The 25,791-nt window shown below is 39.9% G+C and overlaps 1 protein-coding gene across 3 annotated transcripts; it reads left to right on the top strand.

Moving 5' to 3' along the window:
• The first annotated feature begins 20 nt into the window (after positions 1-20).
• On the top strand, positions 21-25,402 carry tmem120a (transmembrane protein 120A). Of its 3 annotated transcripts, NM_001114210.1 has the most exons (12): positions 70-180; positions 8,701-8,819; positions 9,794-9,916; positions 10,614-10,673; positions 11,224-11,319; positions 12,013-12,102; positions 13,022-13,087; positions 16,229-16,290; positions 18,466-18,558; positions 21,772-21,836; positions 24,518-24,586; positions 25,042-25,401. In NM_001114210.1, the coding sequence occupies exons 1-12, from the start codon at positions 109-111 to the stop codon at positions 25,135-25,137; spliced, it is 1,011 nt and encodes a 336-aa protein (NP_001107682.1). In that variant the 5' UTR covers positions 70-108; the 3' UTR covers positions 25,138-25,401. The 3 variants fall into 3 exon arrangements, with proteins under 3 accessions (XP_031751788.1, XP_012812338.1, NP_001107682.1); XM_031895928.1 differs by lacking the exon at positions 11,224-11,319 and having other exon boundaries at positions 21-180; positions 25,042-25,402; XM_012956884.3 differs by lacking the exon at positions 13,022-13,087 and having other exon boundaries at positions 21-180; positions 25,042-25,402.
• The last annotated feature ends 389 nt before the right edge of the window (positions 25,403-25,791 follow it).

The raw sequence follows: 25,791 nt of genomic DNA, 5'->3' as shown, positions 1-25,791 counted from the left end.
AAGGGGACGAGCACCCACATTATCATTGGCTACCCGCAGTCAATCAGGAAGTGTCTGTGTCTGGCTGATGTAGTACCGCACAGCACAGGTTCCTGCCCCGGCACAACCATGAATTCCCCAGCGCTGCAGGACTGTGTGCGGGACTGGGGGGAGCTTCAAGAGAACTATCAGGATATACAGGTCAGTTTCAGGAGCCAGAGCTGCGGTTTACTTTCCTGCTTCTTAGCTGTAGCAGCTGTGATGCAAGCTATGCTCCGCCCAGGGACACGCTGATTGGTGGAGCTTTGACGTCCAAGTGTTTTGGTGGCCTACTATAAGAATACAGTATGTCTGTATAGAAACCGTAAGCGAGATGATTATAACCTGTGGCTTACAGATGTTTCTTGAGGAAACAAGCTCTACGTAGACCTGGTCTAGAACTAATATTTCGGTGGAGAGTAGCAATTTGGCCATTAAAGGGGTTCACCATCCTATGCAGTCAGAGTAGCGGTGTACAGGGTTCTGTCAACATATTGTCGCATCTGATTTGATATTCCATCTCCAGCAACCAATGTCCTTAGTTTAATATTACTATAAATAGCAAGAATGACAATCATCTTGGTAGGCATTACTACTAAGACCATTATTTCTTAACATGTTAAAATGGATTCTAGTTCTGTGCATTCAGAATGCTTTCCTCCTTGTAAGCAGAAATGATTTCTACCAGCACCGTTAAAGGGATTCTGTTATGATTTTTGTGGTATACTTTTTATTTCAAAATTACACTGTTCACATAGCAAATAATTCACTCTCCCATAAAAAATTGTATTCTTGAACCAACAAATGTATTTTTTAGTTGTAATATTGGTGTGTAGGCAGCCATCTCAGTGCATTGTGCCTGAGTCTGAGCTTTCAGAAGGAGCCAGCGCTACACATTAGAACTGCTTTCAGGTAACCTATTGTTTCTCCTACTCTCATGCAACTGGAGGAGTCCCAAGCCAGACTTGGAGTTATTTCTATTGAGCGCTGTTGTACTCCAACTTGCCTCTCAGCAGTAAAGTGTGACTGATATAGACTCTGCAACTTAGACAAACTACAGCTAAAACATAGACATCAAATCCATTGTATCTATTCAGGCAAGCTCAATTCTAGTCTCTTCTTTATGTTTTATATAATTTACACTAAAGTGGGTAAAACTCACTCAGGATCAGTATCTCACTGATGACATGGAGTTAGTTGTTATCACTGCCCTTGCAGATTCAGTGGTAGCGTCTTAGTAGCAGCTACTTGTCACAGCAACAAAATGCCAGAAAATACCCTACCATAGACAATACTGAGCATTGGGAAGCAGCTGCTACTGGTAGCTCCATGTGCCTTCTCCCTTTATTTTTTCTAAGAGCAAGTTCTTAAAGTTATGCATCAGCACAGTGTAGTGACTTGTCCAACAGCACTGCTCATCACATGGAACCCAGTAAATGAACCCCTATAATTAGAAGCTTCACATTAAGACACCTTAGATTACTGAAAAATATCATCCTCTAGGCCTTTTTTTTTAACCACTGGTGGCCAAATACCACAGTATTGTTATAGCTTTTTTTGGCTGTGTTATGCCAAAAAATACTACACTTGCAAGTATCATATATGGTGTAAAGATACCAAGCTCTGAGAGCCCAGGCTTTACACATCTCGGGCTCCTCTTTCCCAATTAAATTGAAAGTCTCTGAAGGTACCTATTATTTTAGCTCATTTGAGTAATCCACCAATTCAGATATTAAGCACACCAATGTAAAGGAATAACTTTCTGGCAAGAACACAGGAGAATAAACAAATGTTGGCTAAAGCTGGAGCAGAGGGTTCTCTAAGCTGTAAAAAATTGTTCTCCCTAGGGGCTTTTGTCCTGCTGCCCTCTCTGTGTTAGAAATATTCATATTGAAGCCAGCTGGACTGCACATTTTATTTGCAGAAGCACCCAGTTCTATCACCTTCTGATAAGACTGCTGTAATAAGATGGGGGAGGCATGTATTTATTTATTTTTCTCCTGCCAGTTCAAAATTTTCTATGCCTGACAAAGCTGGTGCATTGAGCCCCCTGCTGTATTATATACGGCAAACCTTAAAAGAGAAGGAAAGGTAAAAACGAAGTAAGCTTTATCAGAAAGGTCTATGTAAATACAGCCATAAGCACTTACAGAAACACTGCACTGAGTCTGCACAGCTCTCTCCTCTCCTGCTCCTGCTCCTCCTCCCATAAGAATGCTAAGAACTCCCTTCCTCCCCTTAGGAATGTGGATCTGAGCCAATCAGCAGGAAGCTTCCTCATAGTCTTACAAACTGCGCATGTACAGGGGTCTTGGCCTTGGTGCAGGAGCGAGGCATTATGGGAATTTTGTTTACAGAGCTCAGCAGTTTTTTTTTTCCTATGAGGCTTCTGATCATCTGAACAGGCATAATATTGGGAGACTTAAGGGCACTATTGAGAGAACTGAAGGTATGGCTGTAGCTTGAGATTAACACTTTATTAGCCTTTCCTTCTCCTTTAACATGTTTAAAGTATATGCATTTTCATGCCATATCTGCTCTATGCACTAACAAGTGGATGCCTTGCCTGTCAGTGCTACTAAATGTAGTATATTGGTGCTGCACCTACCCATGATTGTGAAGGGAAGGAGAGTCAAAAAGTAGCGATGTGCTACTTGAATATTTCTTGAGCCGTGAAGAAACCTGTTCCTAACCTGGCCTGCTGCAATGCTTAATATAACTGCACCAGGAATCATACACAGGGTAAGAGGGTATGGATTAGATCAGTTGTAAAATGCCATGTAGCAGTGCACAGTTCCTGGCACCTTTTCATAAAATTTCCCCCCCAGGGTCTGATCCGCAGTACTGTCCAGGGGACAACAGCCAATAAATGTAACTTATTATTATTAGTTATAAGACTATTCCACTCTACAATTCATTCAATATGACATTATTACAAATTAAATTAACCCTAGTTCTTCAGCCTAAGGTAACATGGTAACCAGTAATGTATCTACTCTGTGCTAGGCCCCCCTGTAAAAAAATCTGCAGAGGGGCCAGCGCGGAGTAGCAAAATCTCCCACCCCCCTGCCCTGATGCGCCCTCCCCTCTGACACACAGGGGGCCTCACTTCCTCGCTTTTCACCTGCTTTCCACCCTGGGAGCGTAGAGCAGAGATTTACATGCAAAATGGAGAACGCAGACCCCGTGGTCCAATAACTAAGGTTTTAACCTTGCACTGGGCTGGGATCATTATATTACAGGGCCTGACTGTAGCTTAATTCACAAAGATGTTCTGTTTAAAAATCCGGAACCTACAAACTGATAACCTTTGATTCAAGTGCACCTTAACCTGAATTATGTAAAACAGTCTGAGTATTAGGTCATGTACCCTCCCTGCCAAGGGCCACTTGAGTCAGCACCTGGAAAATTGCTTCTGGCATTTCATTTGGCTAACATAATAGTGATGTTTTAATTGGCCGGTTACATAAAAATGCTACTTCTGCATTTATATAAGCAAGTGTTGCAATTTTTTGTTCAAAGGTGATTTTTTTTCAGTTTTGATTGAGATTCAGTTCAGTATTCGGGCACATCTTTTGTGGAGCATTTAGTGCGTCCTTAATATGTACATTATGCTTTATATCAGAGACTTATTCTAATTTCTAAACATGCTTATTTAAAAGCTTTTTTTATAAAGCTTAACTTCCATTGTTTCCCTTTCCCTGATTTATGCTGTTAAAAGTAAATGTCATGTAATGTAGAAATCCTAATTAAATTGAGAAGAGAGTTCTAAATTACTCATATCCATCATAATCCAGTTATTGTAGGGTAGATTTGCCTTCTTCCCTAGCCTGGCTCAGAACCATTTTCTCACCCCCTTCCTGCTTCCATTGAGATATTCACTGTTCAGAGCAACCCCACATGCTGCCTCCACCCCAGGCATTGATGCAATCCTCCCCCAGTAGTTCTCCATAGGCCCTCTATATAGTCCAACCATTAGCCAAGTGCTTGGGTGGGTAAATTGGGTAGAAATCTGCTCATTTGGTGGCCGCTCATTGTTTATGGCCAGCTTTAATGGAAGATCAAAAGGAGAGGACCAGAAAAGAAAGATAAGCAATTCAAAATTAGAATAACCAAAACCCTAACAACAATCTTTTTATTTATTGCTGGGGTCAGTATCCTTAAGAACCAGATAGCATTTTAGTTGCATGCTGAAGGCAGACAAAATAGAAATGCCAATAATACAATAACAATACAAAACGAATAATGAAGACCTATTAAAGCATTAATTAGGATAGGTCCATATCTATTATACTAAAAGTTAATATAAAGGTGAACTTCCCGTTTAAGTAATTTTTTTGAAGTTCAGTAGTTTTCAAACTCTAAGCATATTTTACACCTCTTAAAGGACATGTAAGGCCTATATTTGCCTACAATGTATATCAGTTGGGCTTGTCTCCCCCACCCAAATGGCATCATTTGTATTGCATATATCCCACCCGCTTGCCAGCTCCATCACATTTTCCTAAAGCAAATAGCAGCTTTCACCGGGTGGCCATTTTTTCTCTGATACATAACCAGATACATTTAAATCTGCAAACAGCATACACACACAGACCGTTATTCAGTATACATTTCATCAAGAACACAGGCTCACACAGGCACAACTGTCTTTGATAAAAGTTCTGCTTTGTTTGAGCTGAGCTCAGAAGAGGAGGTTAGGAGAAAAAAATTGAAGCAGACAGCTAGAGCTAAGTTTCTATGGGAACCAGCAGTGCCATCTCTTCACTGGCTGCTAAAATGGAGGGTGTTTAGTAATCTGAGCTGAGAACAATTGAGCATGCCCACAAGCCAGAAGTCAAAGCAAATTCCTGAGGGGGCGAGTGGGTTACAGGAGGAGAAGGAAGTCTAAGTGATTAAGGAGATGTTGCAGCCTTACTATTAAACTCTGGACAACCAGTGTGGCAGGTATTGAAAGATTACAAAGAGGCTGATTACATTTTTGTGTGTGGGGCTTACATGTCCTTTAAGCTATTGTCACACGGTAGGACTCCTTTATGTCCACAAGTATAGTTGCTCAACCCTTCCTGCCTCCCATTCCAAATGCTGCACTGCTGTGCCTACTGATATATGGGAACCCTTATACTACCGCCACCTCCTGACCAGGCAGTAGCTGCAGGTTTCCCTTAGTGCCCTGTATCAATAGGTGCAGCACATTTGCAGAAATTATAGGCCATACACATCACTTGCAGGCAATCAGAAGATATTTGACACAACTGTGCCCGATTTACAGCATGTACATGTGCAACTGCATCTATTTTGGTAGATCGAACACAACTGTGGTTGGTGCAGCGCAGTTGCGTCAAGAGAATTGCCATTTCTGTCTATAGTGATGTCAGAATTTTGGGGAAGAATTAATTGCGGGAAAATTGTACACTTTGGCAAGATTAGCGAATTCCTGAATAGTGTTTTTCCGCTGGCAGAGCAAATGCTGATTCGACCCCCTACTGTTCCCTATATATGTGCAGCAACAAGAGTGCAAGCCCCCTGTCACTGTTCACACAGGGCTGATTTCATTATGAAAATATGGGCTTGAGCGTTTTTTGCCCCATGCGCCCAGTGATAGATGGATTGCAGAGTGTGATATTAACTTTTATAAAACCAATACATTTACAAAGAATTAATACAGCACGTAACATTTTTGTAGCTTTTTTCAAAACACAACAGAAGACACACGGTAAATGTATATCTTTATTTATAAAGCGCTACTTATGTACGCAGTACAGTGGAATACATCAATACAAACAGGGACTTATTAAGATAATAATAGATAAATACAAAGTATACAATAAATACAAGATACAGTTGCAATAAGTTAAGAGTCAAAGACAGAAGAGGATGGAGGTCCCTGGTAAATGAGCATATTGCGCTAAACAAGGCCACAAGTTCTCCCCTATGGGTCCCAAAGTACTTGTGGCCGTATCACTGATAATGATCCCCAAAAACGATTTATCTTTTAAGTGGAGAGGTTATGTTGATAGTAATTCATGTGAGCTGGATCTAGTACCGTGCAATTAACTTGTTTAAAACCACCAGCAGAATTGTGGGTACATTTATAACACTTATAGCAGTAAGTAATATGGATACTAAACATTACATTTTCATTTGTATTAACAGAGTTTGGCTGAAGTAATTGCTTTATATTTAAAGGCGGACATATGTAGGGACAGTGTTTTTAACATTGGTTCAATAAACAGGACTGCTGCTGAACATACTTTTTACGATGCAGAGAGGGATATTCTGAGACAATTTGCAACTGGTTTTATTTATGGTTTTTGAGTCATTTCACTTTTTATTTAGCAGCTCTCCAGTTTAAAATTGTAGCAGCTATCTGGTTGCTACAGTCCAAATTACCTTAACAACCAGGAATTTATTCGAATGGGAATATGAAAAGGGGACTGGCTAGAAAGATGTGTAATAAAAAGTAGCAATAACTATAAAATTGAAGCCTTAAAAAGAATGTTTTTAATGGAGAAGGAAAGGCTGGGGGGGGGGGGGGGTTGCTGAAATGTTAGGCACCCCCCAGTGACTTTAATCGCTTGCTGGTGCTCCTGTGAGAAGAAAACCGCACCAGCCCGGGGTACCTGGGAACAAGCGTCTTCTCTTCCTTCTTCTGTCCTCGCACACTGGTGCAGTAGAGTGAAAAGTTGAAGGTTAACAAAATAGTCTGCTTTTTCACTCTACTGCGGGATTCAGAAGAAAGAGGGAACACTCGCTGCAGGTACCCCGCGCTGGTGTGGTTTTCTCCTAACAGGAGCACCAGCCCAGGGTAAAAGGTAAGCGATTAAAGTCTCTGGGGTTGCCAAATGGTAGTGACTTAGCATTTTCTTGTCCTTTAAGAGAAAGTCAGGAGTAGAACTCTATTGTGCATGCTATACATGCTGTGCACATTTATTCTTGTCCCTGCTTGAGCTAAATTTGTCTTGTGCAACATCCTTTTCTGGCATTCTTCCCGGTACATTGTTGGACCAAGTTCTCAGTTCATTACTAAATAAATATGTCCAGAAGCCACAAATGAAAGTCAGTTGAAATGTGTTGCCTTGCCTTATGCCTTACTATCATTTACTGGTAGATTACCTGACCAATTATCCGAAGGACTCAATTTGCCAAATTTGACAATTTCATTTTTTCATTAGAAACAAGGATTTTCATTGTTTAAACCAACCAAACTTTCTGGCCCAACTCACTTTGGAAGTCTCTGTTTAAAGTAATCATTCTGTGTACCCCCTATATTAAAATGCTGCTATGCGCTAGGGCTCTGCACAGCTGTAACCACCTACCCAAGAAAAGATGGCAATTCCCTCTGGCTGCTCTCATGAGGGCTAAAGTCTACATTTTAAAAAAAAAAAACTACTTATACATTACATTACATATTTTTGGAACTTTTTAAAGGAGAATGCAAGTCAAAATTTAAAAAGCATACTGCCCAATAGTCCTCCTATTGTTTAGTAAAATCGCCACACTTTTGGCTCACCTGAAAAGTAGCAATGTACATGTGTGTAACTTGATCCTGTCTCCTGTTCTGAGCTACACATGCCCACCAGCCAATGAGAAGCGGATCTGCCAGAGGGGGGGAGGTAATGAAACACATGTGTAGTATGAAGCAAGGAGGGAAAGGAAGGGAGAATACCTTTTTTAAAGATGGCTGCCTGTTCAAGAAAACAGATAGTTCACATTTTCTAAGTGTGACTAAGTAAATATTTATTTGATTAGGTGAGACAAAAGTGTGGAGTTTTTACAAAACAATAGGAGGACTACTGTTTTGTATGCTTTTTAAATTTTGACTTGCATTCTCCTTTAATTATCCAGGCACTGATGTAACGTTGATCATCACAATGTAGAAAATGTGGCTGCCATGGAAGCATGATGCATTATTATAATGTAGAACTAGAGAGTGTTTGTCTGCAGAGGGCTTTACAGATAAAAAAAGATCCTTTGTACTCCCCCTTTATCAATAAAAGGCTTTGAGTTTGCCCTGGAGCAGTAAGCAATAGCAACCAATCAGCAGGTAGCATTTACTGGTCACTGAGCAAACATCTTATTGGTTGCTATGGGTTACTGCTCCTTGGCAAACTTAGCGCCTTTTATTACATAACCCCATTAGTGCATTCATCTACTAAAAAATGTCCTTCTTGTTAAAAAAAAACAGGTATTTTTTGTGTCCATATATTTTGGTATATTCAAGCTGGCCAACTGCATCAAATATATCTGGTCAGGTTAGTCCTACACTAAATCTAATCTAATTCATTAAGAATTCTAATACTTCATTATACATTTTTGACAGGGAGTAAGTTTTATCTGCAACTTTTTATTGACCATCACTGGGATTACGTGACTTTAGCTGGGAATGATGGGAGCTGGCCACTGCTCTTGAATAAATGTTAACCTTATTATTAATGTCCTTAATATATTTAAGGTTGGCGAGTGCAGAGGACCTTTTTTCTTTCTATGAATTGTTTACACCCTTATTGCACCTCCACTTAATAGTTCAAAATTGTTTGGTGGTAAACACAATTTTTCATTTGTTGCACAGGGCTTTATTATTTACAAATTAAAAAACAACAAAAACAGTACCTGTTTTGCTATAGTGAAATATATAACAAATTTGGTTTGGTTACAGTGTCTCTGTGATTAAATTGGCAGGAAACACATCGATTATACAAGCAAAAGTTGGAGGAACTAGCAAAGCTACAGACACGCTGCTCCGGTACCATTGCCCGTCAGAAAAAGAAGCTTAAAGAATTATCAGTGGAATTAAAGAAGTAAGTGCAACTGTGCTGATGTACGCATGAAGGCATATTTATCAAAAATCAAAATTGTGAATTTTTTAAAAAATTCGTATAAAGTCCAAAACTTATCAAACTTTACTGAAAAAGATTATATTTAAGTTTTTTGCACTTAATAAATCTCTAGAATTTAATCTTTAAAAACTCGCATTTGGATTTGTGAGTTTTAGCACTAAAAACTAATAAAAATTTTGATTTAAACGTTGATAAATTAGCCCCTTACTGTTGATTTTATGGATCTTATCTGCATAACAATCCATTCATGAACTTGCAAAAATGCACAATATCTGTGCTGATGGGTCAGCAAGCCAATCTGTTACTAGTTCTAAAGTCAGCCAATGCAGGCATAAGCATAAACAATTTGCACCAGAAAAGCAGGTGAATGTACATATGACTGTTGTGTGATTAAGTTATTGTAATCTTAGTAAAAATATGAAATACAGGTATAGGACCTGTTATCCAGAATGCTCGGGACTGAGGGTATTCCGGATAAGGGGTCTTTCCGTAATTTGGATCTCCATACCTTAAGTCTACTTAAAAACCAATAAAACATTAATTAAACCCAACAGGATTGTTTTGCATCCAAAATGGATTATTTTTATATTAGTTGGGATCAATTGCAACGTACTGTTTTACTACTACAGACAAAAAGGAAATCAGTTTTAAAATTCTGAATTATTTGATTAAAATGGAGCCTATGGGAGACGGAGCTTTCTGGATAACGGGTTTCCGGATAAGGGGTCCGATACCTGTAATATGAAATTATGGAGCTAGGGCATTTCCAGTGTTCTCTATAAACCTTGTGCACACAAATTTTGAAGCACGTACAACAACAGGGCATGGACACATTTGTCTGAAAATATAATTTAGTATTTATTTAGATCCATTGAGAGGGAACATTGGGCACACTGGACATTTTACTAATAAAACAACAATGACCATTTATACAGATATAAATCCTCTGTAAAAAATGTGGAAGAGGAAGAAGAACAAATCAGCGTCTTGAATAATCAGATTAGGATACGGGAGAAAACATTTTTTGAGATGGAATCTTTTCTACCTAAGAAGAACGGGTAAGTTTTTTATAGACATTACTGGACTGTACTCTTTATTGTTAGTAGTTACTGAGGAGTGGGTCAAGTGTAAACCAGCTGGACCACGCTTGGACCCATGGGTCAGGCTCATTTGCTTTACAAATAAATCTCACCTGTATTAGGGGTTTGGGTTGGCAGAGGGTCCAGACTGCACACAGACATTATATTTGCCACTGGGAAAGTGATATCATTTTACTCTTAGCCTTTAACTTTTTTGCACCTAACAGCACAATATCATCACATTAATGTTATAATTTAGGGGTTGAATTACTTCCATTTCCATTCATAGCTCATGTATGTGAAGATTAGAGCTTTATTTTAGTACCATGAATATTAGGTGGTTAACAGTGGTCAGAGAAGGAGTATATTACTTTTGTATGACTTTCTGAACAGCTGTCATGTGTTGGAATTCAATATCAAGGGTAGCTGGTTAAGAGAGGTACTCACAGATTGGTGTGATGCAGAGCTACTTCAAAGCAGATGCCCCAATCATTGTCTGCAGTAGTGCTGCAGTAGTGCTCCCTTAAGCTCCCATGCTTTATGATACAAGTTTATACTAAACAAGAGCATTGTCCCTTTAGTCCCAGCCTAATACATGTACTGTATCTTTTTGCAGTTACCAATCATGTACTGACATTTTCCCCCTCACCTTTCTTTTCTTCTGGTTTTGTTTTAGACTATACCTGAGCCTAGTACTGGGAAACGTGAATGTGACTCTCCTAAGCAAACAGTCAAAGTAATGATGCTTCTTCTTTCTCATTTCCAAACACCTCAGTGTTTTCATTTTGATAAATGCAGCTAAATGAAAAAAAAAACAGGACCTTTCTATGAGGGGAATGTTGGAGGTTCTTCAGTAGAGATTAGTGAAGATTAGTGAACTAGCAATTTCAAGGTACTGCTCATGCAGGTAGGCATCTATCCTTCTTTTGTGCTAGATTCCCTGGCTGATTCTGATTGCAGCCCTGCTTATATGCCTTATATGCAGAGTGTTTTCAACTGTAGAAAGTAGGAACCATTTACCTCTAAATCACTGACCAATGGACATACTCCATGTGACCACAGCCTAGGCAATCAGTATGACTTTCATAAGTAGTCCCAATACTTTCTGAGACAATTTCTCAGTACTTAGCTTTACTAGGAAACAGCACAGTAACCCTATTGAGTACTTAAATTTATTTAATAGGACACTCATAGGTATTTTTTTTCCATAAGGGTACTGTATTTACTTGACACAGTAAATGTATACACAGACACTGACCTCGTGTAAATGTGTAATTGTTTGGCAGGTTTGCATACAAGGATGAGTATGAGAAGTTCAAGCTGTACCTCACCATGATCCTTATGGTGCTCTCCTTCATATGCCGTTTTGTCCTAAACTCCCGGTGGGTTCATCTTAACTACAAGAACTTGTTTATAAGATTACAAAGTGTTTTTTTAACTCCCTACTTCAGGCCTTGAGCTGGCCATACACGCACCAATAATATCGTACGAAACCTCGCAGAAGGCTGCTGATATCGGTTGACTCGCTAATCGGCCAGGTTAAAAGATTTTGATTGGGCGCCATAGAAGGCGCCTGAGCAAAATCTGCCGTCAGGGCTGAATTGGCAGAAGGAGGTAGAAATCCTATTGTTTCTACCTCCTTATCTGCTGTTTCGGCCCTGAACGTTAGTGGCCGATTGAACGATCTTTCGTGTGTGCCCACCTTTAGAGAATGTTTTCCTGTGATAGAAGAACTTCTGCCAGACTTAAAGGGGGAGTATACACCCATTTCAACAGGTAATTAGATTACCAGTATGCAACCCCTCCCTTCTCCCTTTGTTGTGACTGCTTTGTTAGCTGGAGTCTATTATACAGGGCAGTATCTGCTCTCCTCTGATAATCTAATTATCTAACTCACTAAGGGCCAAACATGGAGTAGCTTTAAAAAACAGAACTTTTTTGTGCATATTTGTTGCCTAACAAATATGTTCAGCACAAGACCTATTCATTGGACTCAGGTAGAATCAGGGATTTTACTGCCACAGTGTAGGTCCATACGAATGAACATTGTCTTAACATGTGTTTTTCTGTTTAAGGGTTACAGATGCAGTGTTTAACTTCCTACTAGTGTGGTATTACTGCACGCTGACTATCCGTGAAAGTATTCTAATCAACAATGGTTCAAGGTTAGCTAAGTCTACCAGTTTTATTCTTCAATTGTATTAACAGCAATTTTCAAAGGTTAGCTGTTTTTTGTTACTGATGCCTGAATCAAAATGTAGCAAAGCTAGGAATTTTAGTATAGGCAAACCTACATTCATTATTAACATACTACAGGTATGGGATCTGTTATCCGGAAACCCATTATCCATAAAGTTCCGAATTATGGGAAGGTTGTCTCCTATAGTCTCCATTATAAGCAAATAATTCTAATGTCTAAAAATGATTTCCCTTTTCTCTGTTATAATAAAACCGTACCTTGTACTTGATCCTAACTAAGATTCTTACTGGAAGCAAAACACTCCTATTTGGTTTATTTAATGTTTATATAATCTTTTAGTAGACTTAAGGTATGGCGATCCTAATTACGGAGAGATCCCTTATCCTGAAAACCCCAGGTCCCCAGCATTCTGGATAATGGATCCCATACCTGTACCATATTTCTAAATCATTACAAAATAAAGAAATGCACAGAATTTGTAATTACAGAAAGTGAAAACCAATGAAAAACTTAATAAGTCATGTGTCTTGGTTCTGAGACCCTTCTAAGGGTGTTTCCCAAAGCTGCTTGAGCGCTATTGTAAGAAACCCACTTGGGCATTGTAAAACTTGTGGTGGCACCTGTGCCTAACCAGATGAGGGCCTATCTTGAGTTTGAATAGTGAACTTTTGGCATGTATGGGAATACACTGCTAGGAGAGTGCTCATCGTAAAAAAAAAAATTTGCAACATTGGTCACCAGGGGGTCTCCAGTATATTTTAATTTACTTGCCCTTTACTTTTTCTCCCTTTAACCAACTTTTTTTGTGAGATTTCTTAAAATTTTCTTATTGTGTCAATTAAACATGAGTAATGCATACTGTTCTGTTGGTTATGTCCCCACAGAATTAAAGGCTGGTGGGTTCTAAACCATTATATTTCAACATTTCTGTCTGGAGTCATGCTGACATGGTGAGCTTATATGAGCTTCCCTATACCAGTAAGAAAAAAATTAAATGTATTTATTCATATTCATTATCAGCTATGCAGTTCATAGCAAGTTCAGCCATCTTTTATCTCTTGACTAAACAAACCCCACCTAGTCTGGTGTTTTAGTGCAGCTGTATTTCATACTTCATACTATATGACCAGCTCCCAAAAGTCCTTTAAAGTCCTTTAATAAAAATTAAAATATAAAACTTTCTAGGAGCTGGGCAGAATATGTAGAATAACAACTGGCAAAACTTGAGAAGGTTTCAACTACATTTTCTAAGTGCCAAAGATAACAGACGGGCCATTTACTGTGGGATACTCCCTTGTTTAGCATGACCTTTGTACTTTCATCCTTGTACAGATATCACAATGCATTGTTGGCACTGGACAGTTGTATATCAACTGCAAGGTTATGAAATAATGCTTTGCCCTTCCTGTCACAATCTTAATTCCTTGTTGCTCCTTCTGTTGCCAGACTACAACTCCTAGCATCCTTCACTGCTATTTGTATAGTTTAGCAAGGGCTGCTGTGACAAGAGCTATTCATTACTGAGCTAGGTATATTTTAAACAAGGCCAAATTCAAATGCCCATTCAAGGACAATTTGATATATATCAAAAAACTTAGTGTAAAAAGCTCAGTGATGAATATCCCTTGTCACAGCAGCCCTTGCTAAACTACTAAAGCTGCCCCTTATAAGTTTGGATTTGGTAATATTTTTGGCACAAAACTACCAAGTAGCCCCGTAACTGCCATCCCCTGAGCAGTTTCCTTTAACTATATGGCCAGTGCACTTTGGCCTTGCAACTAACATAAGGCCTGAGATGCAGATATTCTTCCTAGAGAACATCTGATTTTCAGTATGTACAGAGTGGTGCATATGTTTTGATATGCACATAGAGAAACACCACCCTAAAGATTCATTAAGAGTTTTGCCAGCTGTTCTCCCTTTTATAGCGCACCTGCTTTCCCGTGCATATTAAAGGGGTTGTTCACCTTCACAAAACTGCCTTCTGTTCACTAAACAATGTAAATGAATGCAGATTTTAAATGTACATGTATTTACAATTTGCTACAGATTGTGAGATATTCACCTCGGTAAAGATACCGCTATGCTAAATGATAGGTCCGTGTTTATGCTCTCCAGGTAGGGGTTTGCTGACCCCAGAATCCGGCTGTCTAACCTGCTCCAAATAAAACAAACTTTTGATTGCAGCTCAGATGGCTAAACTTTTTAAATGCTGCTCTCAGCCCTGTGGTATTGCCTTTAGAAGTCCAACCTGCAGTCAGAAGTTTTCTATTAGGGGCAGGTTTATCAGGCAGATTCTGTCACAATGCAGTTAGAAAACCATGTGATGTGATCTAGGCCATGTCAGACTGACAAGCCTGCCTGTAGTAGAAATCTAGCCGCAGCTCAGATCACAAAGTTTTAGAACTGCCTTGTGTCACATTGCTTAACCTTCTCGTCATAGAAAACTTTTGACCGCAGTCACTCAGTTTTTAAAATGCAGCAGTAAGTTGTGTGGTGCTGTCTTTGGAAGATCTTGCAATCCAAGCAGCTGTGGAAAGTTCATATTATGACTGGAAGGCTAGGCAGGCTGACACTGTGACACAAGGCAGTTAAACTCTGCAATCTGAGCTGATGTATGGAGAGAAGAGGCAAAAAAAGTGGGCCTGTGAAACAGAAAAAACAGCAAAGAACTTTAAAGGAGAACTTAACCCGCTTAGGTACAAAATCCCCCTAAACTGACTTCCATTGCCCTCCTTCATCTCTCCCTTCTCGCACATTACATTGAAAAGTGGCCCTATTTAAAAACCTGAGCTAAAAAAGCTGATTCCCAACTATCCCTAACTGCACATACTTCTGTAGGGTCCATATCGGCAGTGGGACCCAAAGCATTTTCTGATGGACAGAGGATGGCGCCTATGTACCCTGCTGCATTCGGGGTTTTAATTAGGTCCACTTTTCAATGTAATAGGCTGTGCGAGAAAGGAGAGGGGAAGGGGGGCGATGGAGGGCAGTTAAGGGGGGCTGTTGTACCTAGAGGGGTTTAGTTCTCCTTTAATGAAATTAAAGTAAGGAAAATGAAAAGACCAACATCATCACGCCACCATGCGACTTCCCTAAACGGACCTCTCAGCAAATTCCAGAGACTGTGAAGTCCTATGACAGGGAGCCCTGTAACTGCACCCCCTGAGCAGTTTCCTTTAGCTACATGGCCAGTACTACTACTACTACTACTTCTGACCTTGACCTGCTTACCCGTGCAGCTGCTTCTTCACAGGGTAACCAGAACCTGCCCAAAACCAAATGCAACCTGCCCCCTGCTGAGAGCCATGCAGTACTGAAAGCGACATTGAATCTAGGCATATCTGTGAGCACTACACAAAATGGTTTTTTTTAAAAAAAAATCTCCTTACATTTAAACTGCCCCTATCCTGGCTGAATTCCCCTTGCAGGGTACCTGCAGACTACCCGTGCAGGCAGGAGATGGGTTTCTGACTGAAGCCCGGCCACTTTGCAGGTATTCCAAGGGTACCCAACCCAATGAAGGATTATACTCTCTGGGGCTCCAGTTTTATTAGTATGGTTATTTTTTATTACTTTTCTTTCTTTTCAGACCCTCTCCTATAGGGCAGGCCAAGCCGACCAGATGCCCTAGGCAACCCGGCTGACCACCTCACCCCTGCACCCTCTCCCCCATGAATGCGCAAAGGAGTGCGCGTATGCCCAGTGGGGTCGGTGCTGCACATTGACAAGAGGCAGGGCAAGAGAGCCAGATAAGGGGTAGGCAGGAGCGGTACCGGCCTGGTGACCCCCATCGTTGCACCCTAGGCATATGCCTCTTCTGCCTACCCCTAGTTCTGTCCCTGCTCTCCTATTCATATCCCAGTCTCTCATTTAAACCACTACCTGGTTGCCTTGGTAAATTGGGTAAAATTACAAACTCAAGAGCTGCTGAGCAAAACAGCCAAATAATTCATATTACAAAATATAAAACGTGAAAAGCAGTAGCAATTTGTCCCAGAATATGACCATCTACATTAAGTTAATTCAGAGGTTAACTGCACCTTTAATTTAGTAGCGAATGTAACTGTAATAAATACTATATATTTCAGGCCTGATGGGTTAATGTACCAGATGTTCAGGAATCAATTTTTGTCTTTTTCCATGTACCAAAGTAAGTGTTTTTTTTTCAATCTTATCCTGAATTATAATCAATATAAAATAATCTTTTCAGAAAAGAATCACTACTAGACACACAAGTGGTTCATTGTACAGGTATGGGATCCATTATCCGAAACCGTTATTCAGAAACCTCCGAAATACAGGAAAACCATCTTCCATATACTCCATTTTAATAAAATAACTAGCATTTTTAAAAGTAATTTAATTATAAAACAGTACTTTGTAATTGAGCCTATCTAAAATATAATTAATCTTTATTAGAGTAGTAGACTTAGGGTATGGTGATCCAAATTGCATAAAGACCCTTTATCCAGAAAACTTCAGGTCCTGAGCATTCTGGGTAACAGGTCTTGTAACTGTAGAGCACTTAAAAAAAGCTGTTAGCCCACAAACTATATATGTAACCTTCCTATATATAAGGGCAGTACAGGAAGTCTACATACTGTGAACCTATTATTCAGAAAACTGAATAACATTTATTTTCTGCACATCGGGTTTCTGTGATGGGAGTAGTATAGCATACCTCCCAACCGTCCCGCTTTCAGCGGGACAGTCCCGATTTATTTATAGCACTTCCCACTGTCCCAGATTCATTGTTAGATGTCCTGCTTCTCTTAACTCTTGAATCTCCCCTGCTATCTCAAGCTCACAGGTTTAGCTTGATGTTTAATTGTCCTGGGAGGAGCATTTGTGACAGGCAAGGGTCAACTATTGGCATTGGCGCGCATTCCTCTCCTTGCTCCTGCTCACGGGGTCAGGGGCTGGCAGTGCGCTCTGTCTTTTATCAGGCAGAAGAGGCTGCTGCCTTTATTTCTGTGCTGGACAGTTTCACCTTTCCACCCCTAACATATATCTCTAACCACTGGGAATCTCTGGCAGAGCATAGCATGCAGGAGAAGACAGAGGTATCGCTGATCCATTCATAAAATATAGCAGACATTTAAAAGGGGCCCTTATAAGTTTGGAACCTTAGGCTGGCCTTGTTAATATGGCTAGAACTTCTAGTGGTACATTAATATTGTTTTGCTTTCAACTGATTAAGAATGGAAGGAAATAACATAGATTTATGTATCACTGGAATTGGCCGTTTGTAACTTTGGAAAATGCACAGAACTGTTGGCATGTCTGAAGTTTATATGCCCTTTATCAGTTTCATTTAGTAATTTTACTGGCATGTCTGGGGTTAATATGCTCTTTATCAATTTAATGTAGTCATATTGGCACCTTTGAGTTAATATGTCCTTTATTCTTTTTATTTAGTGATTATACTGGCACATCTGGGGTATGTCAAGTGGGTGTGGCATGTGGGGGCGTGGTCACAAAGCAGGTGTGCCCAAAAATTTTTTGCCGCACTACCTGTGCCACATATTTTTGTCCCTCTTTCTCTTAATGAAATGTTGGGAGGTATGGCATAGTGCAACCTACAGTAAGCTAAATACAGCCTTCACATTGTTAATAGGTATTCACTTGTCTCTTCCTATGCAGGCTACACTATACTGTTAGACTTGAGGGCTGAGGCACACAAATCACTCCTTAAATGTCCTGTCTGATAAATAAGCATATATTGATAAATATGCATCCATCAATCAAGCGCTGGATATAAGCAAGGGTGGTCCAGACCATTCTGCCACCTGAAGTGGCCACCCCACTTAAGTGGTCAGACCTGGGCTAGGCAGGAGGCCATTTTTTGTCACTTAAGAGAGAACATTTTACTTTCTAACAGCAGTATGAGCTGTATTTCCCCCTTAAATTGCTTTCCTTCTGTTGGCAGCTGTTTGCCACCCCTACAAGAATGATCATCTTGACTTCCAACTGAAACACCCCTCTATACAAGGCATTGCTATATGTATGGCAGCAACTATGTTGACTATTATGGCTACATATAGGCTGATATTGATCACATATAAGTAAATTGGTCATTTGTCTGACTAGATCTGCACTTATTGGCCGTATTGCTTTTCCATTTTAAAGGCTAAGATCTATTTGTACCCAAAATAACCAAATCCTTGAATCATATGATCCCTTTTCTAAAGTATTTATTTTTTTGTAAAACATCTCATACAAGGGACCAAGGTTCAACAGATATAAAATATAAAATTGAGAAGGCCATAGTGTCACTACAAAAGCCTTTTGTATTCTCAGTTCATGTATATTTTATTTACTATAGGTTTTGTCCAGTTCCTGCAATATTACTATCAGAGTGGCTGCCTCTATCGGCTTCGAGCTCTAGGGGAGAGGCATAACATGGACCTGACAGTTGGTGAGTAGAAAAGGACAGATACATTTTTCAGGTGACAGTATACACCTCATTTCTACTGGGCTCATACTAAAAAGTTGCACAAAATGTATGTATGTTGGCAAAAACATTTGTTCCATTATTCTTGGGTTTTTATACACCCTCACAAACACAAACTAACCTGACTAACCTTATTCAAATTCCCACTCTCCGCTATTTTTATCTACCCTTATTATAATTAACATGTATTTATAAAGTACCAACATATTTGTTCTGTACGGCGAAGGCATTCTGCTCTCCCCTAATTCTCGTTGTAACCTTGTATCTATACCTCCTCTCTTCTACTTTCCTTCTTTTTTTTTTAACTCCTTCTTTTGAGGTACATGCAATTCTACTGTTCCACCATCTCTCTGCATGAGTGGCTGTTGTTTACAGACCACAATCTGCCAAATCCATGGCTTCATTCCTCTCTGACTTTGAATCTTGGCTAACTGTTTTCATATGTTCTGACAGCCCTACAGTTATCTTGGGTGATTTCAATTGTCATATTCAGTTGTCATACTAATAATCCCTCTCAGTTCTAGCCATCTCGATTTCTCTGTCTAACCTCCTCTTTTGATCTCCAGCAATGGAGACCAAAAACCTCAACCTTTATGCTTTCAACAGTAATCCTTTTACTTTTTCAGATCACCATCTTATCTCTCTCTCTGAATCAAACACTACACCCTCTGCTAACCCTCTGCCAAGGGATATGGTTCTAGCCTCTCTTTCCTTTGTGCTTTCTCTGATCCTGATTAACTGGTAAATATCTACAACTCAATTCTATCATCCACAATCCATACCCATGCCTCTCTGCAGCCACAATGCAGTTATCCCCATAATCCCCATCCATGGCTAAACTCTCAGATGTGATTTCTTCACTCCTACGCATGATCTGCAGAGCGCATTTGAGGGAAATCCCATACAAAAGCCAACTTCCACCACTGTAAATTTCTTATGGCCTGCCTCAATGCTGTCCTATCCCAGGCTAAAAAAGAGTTTTATAGCACACAAAATTATATTACATCCAACCCACAGTGCTTGTTTTCCATATTCTACTCACTTCAATTCATCCCTCACCAAATGAATCACTAACATCTGACCATATCCCATAGGACTTTAAAGAGATATTGACACCTGAAATTAAACTGCTTTTTAAATATATTATTACATTGTCTTTGCATGAGCTTTAGAATTTTGCCATAAAAGTATTTTCCAATGCTTTTACATTACCTGTCTGATCCCCCATGTTCCTCTGTGAGGGGGCTGCCATATTTGTGCAGCAGTAGTCCATTAGTATTAGAAGCTATAGCTGATTTCCCACCTGTCAGATACCAGTAATCTTAACCTAAATCTCCTCTTTCCCTATTCAGCCCTATGTAGAGTTGCAAATAACCCCCAGACTGCCAAGGCCAAAGGACACTTTTCTATTCTCATTTTTTCCTTTTGATACTGTTGACTCTGTCCTTATGCAAATTCTCAATTCTCTGGGTATATTGGATCATATTGCATCATGGTTCTCTTCCTACCTTTCTAACCTCTTCTTCTCTGTCACTTTTGCTAACAAAGCCTCTTCCCTGGGAACACCTTTTCAAAACTCTTTGCCAATAATGTCAACATATCCCATACCTTCTATTTATGGTGTTTATCCTCAATGGGGGCATGTGTAAATACATTTTTTGAAAGGGGCCCCTAAACATTACTGCCATATTACCTTCCCTGGATTCCCTAATGCATGCTCATGTATACTGCTCCCTCCCCATCAGTGTGTAAAAAGTTTTGTGTATTACTTTCCTACAGCTGCATACAAGAATATTTTCACACACAGAGCCATTCAGTACATTCTGTGCACAGTCTGTAATCTCTCAGCTCTCTCACTCTGCTTCACTCAGTGCCAATATTTTCTAACAGTTCAGACAAGCATAAATCAAGCAAATGCAGCTTCCAGCACCCTTCCCTGACATTACATGCAGTAGAGAAGAAAAAAAAGAAAGTTACTCGACAAGCTGAGGCTATCAAAAGAAACACAGGATTTCTTGTCTCTTTTTTTGTAAACATGTTCTTCAGTATCTGACTTCCTCTCAGATACAATGGGAGACACTGGTGGGGAAGTCATTTAATTCCAAATTATTCTGCATTGCCCCCATGTGTGTATTATTGTACCTCTCTCCACAACCTCTGAAACAAAGAGAACTACACATAGGCTAACATTTATTACTTTTACAGAAACCATTTACCAGCACTTTATATATTGATTCTTCTGCTGTTACATGTATAGATTTTTGCTGTGCTTACACATATTTGTTTTCATTCTTCCTGTGTTACTATGATATTGTTTCCTTTCCCATTGTGCCATATAAGTTAAAGGAGAAGGAAAGGCTAAGTCACTTCGGGGTGCCAAAATGTTAGGCACCCCCAAGTGACTTTAATCACTTACCTTTTACCCCGGGCTGGTGCTCATTAGGAGAAAACCGCACCAGCCCGAGGTACCTGCGAGCGAGCGTCTATTCTTCCTGCTTCTGTCTTCGCGCGCTTGCGTATGTGTAGTAGAGTGAAAAGCCGAACTATAAAAAAAGGAAGAAGAAACGCTCACTGAAGGTACCCTGGGCTGGTGCGGTTTTCATCTAACAGGGGCACCAGCCCGGGGTAAAAGGTAAGTGATTAAAGTCACTTGGGGGTTCCTGACATTTTGGCACCCCCAAGTGACTTAGCCTTTCCTTCTCCTTTAAAGGAGTTCCTGAATCTGAAATCTCTTTGTAAAGCTTTGAAATAATGTCCAGGGTATATGGGACATTCAAACAAAGCCTTTTTACTTCTGTAAAATGTTTTTTTATTTACCCATTTGGGTAAGAAATGAAAAAAATTCCTTCAAATTTTTATCTAACCTTAGGTGGTCAGCTAATATTGTACCAAATATCTAAATGTATAATTCTGCCATCCAATCCACATATACAGATCTTAAACCCTTGGCAGGGACCCATTCCCTTCTGTATCAGTTTGTCTATATGTCAGTTGTTATGTATCCTTTAATTACGGCTCTGCGGAATATGTTGGTGCTTTATAAACCAATGTAGTGATTATAATAGTGGTTACTATTGTGTCGTTCCATTCATTACATCAGCAAAGAGATGACAGAAGATGCTACATACAAGCTTTAGTGGTTGCTCTTCTTTATATTGTGTACCTTTGTCTTTGCAGAGGGGTTTCAGTCCTGGATGTGGAGGGGCCTGACCTTCCTCCTGCCATTTCTCTTCTTTGGTCAGGTCAGTTTGGGATTCACTATTAAACCTGCTCTGGGTATATTGTGGTAACATTAGTATGATCCCATTCTGGTGCCTGCTGTATCAAATGATACTGGCCAGATGTTCCTATCACTGACTTTGTGCATCACCTAAATGTATGGCAATTAAAAAAGGCTTTTCTTTCTCAGTTTTTATTTTGTCATGAAAATGATTATCCTTTTTTCCTATAGACTCTCTCTGGGTAACAATTGTTTTTTAAAGAAAACAGTCCCCGCCTGCGTCATGTAATTTACCGCGTATGTGCATAATGTGTGAGACTCCCCGCTTGTTCATTATGCGCGTGTGTGTAAAGTAGTAGCACTGGATGGGACTCACCCGCCTACGTCACACACATGGGCATAATGAGCGTGTTGTAGCACTCCCTCCTAATGTGCATGTGAGTGCCACAATATGATTACCTGAACTGGTGTGGGCAGCCTAGCACTGTAGGGGGCTTTTTTTTTTAAAAAAAACAAAAAACTATTATTTCCCCCCAACCAGAGAGTGGGCTCTATTAGCCTGCACCTCTGGTGGGAAGCAGTTTTAGTGATATAGGTGCCATTTTAACATGTCTGTTTTGCAATATGAGATTACTGTGAGTTTGCAGTACATAATCTCACCTGTCTCTCCTTCCAACAAAGGAATTCAGTGCATGTTAAACACATTGCATGTAGAGATCCTACATAATCACCAAAAAGATGCCTTCTTCCACATTTTCCCCTGAAAACACCAATATTCAATCAGTGCATATTTGTTGCCTGCAGGCTGCAGACCCAGTCTCTCATTACCCTAAAGGACAGTATCACTAAAAAAAAGAAATGTATACTCTTTGCAAGGTCCCACAAAATTGTAAGACAAACACTTTTCCCAATGCTTCATTTTTATGTAATGAATAAAATGTGTACCTACCCATAGAGAGGAATTGGATTGCACCTCTGATAACAGCAGAGAGGAATTATGGATGTCAGTAAGGCTCCAGATCTTTTGCACATACACAGTTTCTTACATTTTTATACCATTAATCTTACTGACAGCAAGTCAATTAACACTATGCAAATGAATGAGGAGTGGGCCCATGGGCAGTAACTCTCAAAGTTTGGGGGAGGGGTTTGCAGTTTGGTAGCAAAAAGTTTGGCGTCCCCTGCTGTATGGATTTTAATGGACTTAGATGTTGGATGCACAGTTTTTATTCTGCCCACTTGCTGGTTAGTAAAAAAATATACAGTAACATTAAGAAACGACTAAATTTTCTTCCTACTGTTTGCTAAAATATACAGAATAATAATACTGGACAGGTTTTAATACTTTTGGAATACTGGACTGCTTCAGTAGTGCATCTACATATTGCAGGTTGCATTGCTTTAATCCCTCTCTAAACCCCAACTTTTTAGTTTCCACCAGCCTTAGATTCTGCGGTTCTCTTACTTTTTGATCTCCAGTGCTCTCCAACTGGCAACACGCTGCCCCCCTTGTGTGACCCCCCATTAAAGTTTGGCTGCTGTGATTGCTTACCTTTGTTAAAGCTTTAAATGGTATCAGTACTGAGACTAACTGCCCCCCCTGCATGGTTAACACCTCAGGTTCAGGTTGTAAGCCCCTATACTGCTTACAACTGGAAGCCCTAGATAGGTTTCCCTGTCCCCTGCTCTACACCGTCTGTGTGTGCCATATATGAACCTGCCCTATGCTTCCTGTGTTAGCCATACTCTTTCTGCCCTATGCTGCCTGTGTGTGCCATACTATGCCTGACCTACCCTGCTTGTGTGTGCTGTACTCTGCCTGCCCTATGCTTCCTGTGTGTGCCATACTCTGCTCACCTGTGTGTGCAATACTTTGCCTGCTCTATGCTGCCTGTGTGTGCCATACTCTGCCCACCTGTGTGTGCCATACTCTACCTGCCCTATGCTGCCTGTGTTAGTCATACTCTACCAGCCCTACGCTACCTGTGGGAGGGAAGTCTGGTTGGGTTTTTTTTAGCATTTGGAAATAGTTATTATATGGTCTCTAAGGTTTTTATGTACTTGGGGTTGCTGTGTTATCCACAGGGGAGGAGAAGGCATGTGGATTTAAGGGTACTGCTCAATATGACTTCATTAACTTTTTTCACATATGAGTAATGGGTGATATCCCTGCAGTGAGCACCAAATATTTGTTTTTTTGGTGTTCTATCACCATTAATGTGGATATGGTTTTAAAAGTTCTTGTGATAACATGGGTGTGGTTTAAAAAAGGGAGTGGTCAGAACTGGCTTCCGCTATCGGCCCTCCAACATATAGGTCAGGAAATTCTGGCCCTTGGTACCACAGAAGTTGGACAGCATAGATTCTATGCCATGCATGGTTACTGGTAACGTGGCCAGTAAGGGTATTAAAATTTTGGGTCTTGGTGAAACTCACACTTATTGGCCCAAGACATATATGTCAAACACAAGGCCCGCGGGCCAAATCTGGCCCACCTGGCTGTTTTATGTGGCCCTTGGTGAGTGTGTCTGACCATCCAGCCTGATCAATTTCCATTCTCCTCACATAGTAACTAAAAAAATTTGGCCCGCGACTAAGCCTGTGTTTTAGATTTCAGCCCCCTTATGTGATTGAGTTTGACACCCCTGGCCTAAGACAAGGTATTAGAGATTAATTAACTAACTGTTTCTATTTGCCTTTCAGTTTTGGCAACTTTATAATGCCATCACCCTATTCAAACTGGCTAGACACCCAGAGTGCAAGGAATGGCAGGTAAATTACTTGTGAATAACAATAATGGTAATGATCATAACTTTTTCTCATGATGACTGTAATTTCTTATTTATATTGGGATAAAAGTCCAGCTTGAAGGTCACTGAGAGTGAGTTTTGGGGTGAATTTTTTTTGCTGTCATAGATATCATCATCAATAATTTATATAGTGCCAGCAAATTACGTGGCACTTTACATTAAATTCTAACAAACAGGGATCTTACAATAATTTAACAAACAAGGGTATACACAGTAACAACAGGATCAGAGGGCCCTACTTGCAATATTCTTGTAGCTGTGGCTGAACGGCTCATACAGGAGTATTTTCATATGTTTAAAGCTAAATATTAGCTAAGGAGGCTTGAGCCTTTGGGTGACTCAAGCCAAGGACATCAGTAATTAAAGAGCACTGTTTTCTGTTGCAGAACTTATTATATATTAACTGTTTCTTTTTAGGTGATAATGTGCGGTCTCCCATTCCTTGTTCACTTCTTGGGGAATTTTTTCACAACACTCCGAGTCGTCCACCAGAAATTTCAAAAGCAAAATTAGTAAGAAAAGTGTAAATGAAGCAACAAGTAGAGTCTACTGCTCCTGAGTGAGAACACATCTGCATTAAACACTGCCACAAATGCTGATCTTCAGAATTAGGCTTTACTGTATTGCCTGGAACTACAAATCATAATCACAGTTTCTGAGGTGATGGCTGGAGAATGCACAAGCAATGTCCCCTCCATCTGCAATGCTTTTGAAAATTATGCTACAAGTCTACTTTTGTCACAAAACTAGTTCTGCAATAAACCTTTTCTTTAATCATTTTATGTATTTATTTTTTTCAGGATATTACCATATTTTATATTTTTTCAATCACTCTTTTTAGTACTGTTTAATACTTGTGTCAGAGAAACCAAGTTGTGGAGAGAGCATCAAAATCTGAGAAAAGAGATTTAGGAGCAGAGACAGGTGCCACTATTTCCCATTAAGCAAGTTTACATTGATGTGTCCTATCAGATTCCATTTGTTCCTAAATAATGAAATGGGAAAATTAAATCCTGGTGAATTACTGTAAGAGAACCACCAAGGTGCATGGTTATAGCTAGTACACAATTAATGGAATTTTATACCATCAAGTATTTGTGGAAAGTCCCCTACTTGTTGAGACCCTTTGGTGATTGCACAGTTTTAAAGAGAGGGGTACAGTGACTT

The sequence above is a fragment of the Xenopus tropicalis genome, chromosome 2, assembly GCF_000004195.4.
Source record: "Xenopus tropicalis strain Nigerian chromosome 2, UCB_Xtro_10.0, whole genome shotgun sequence".
NCBI lineage: Eukaryota > Metazoa > Chordata > Amphibia > Anura > Pipidae > Xenopus > Xenopus tropicalis.
The sequence above is the reverse complement of the archived record's forward strand: the minus strand, read 5'-3'. Positions and strand labels throughout refer to the sequence as shown.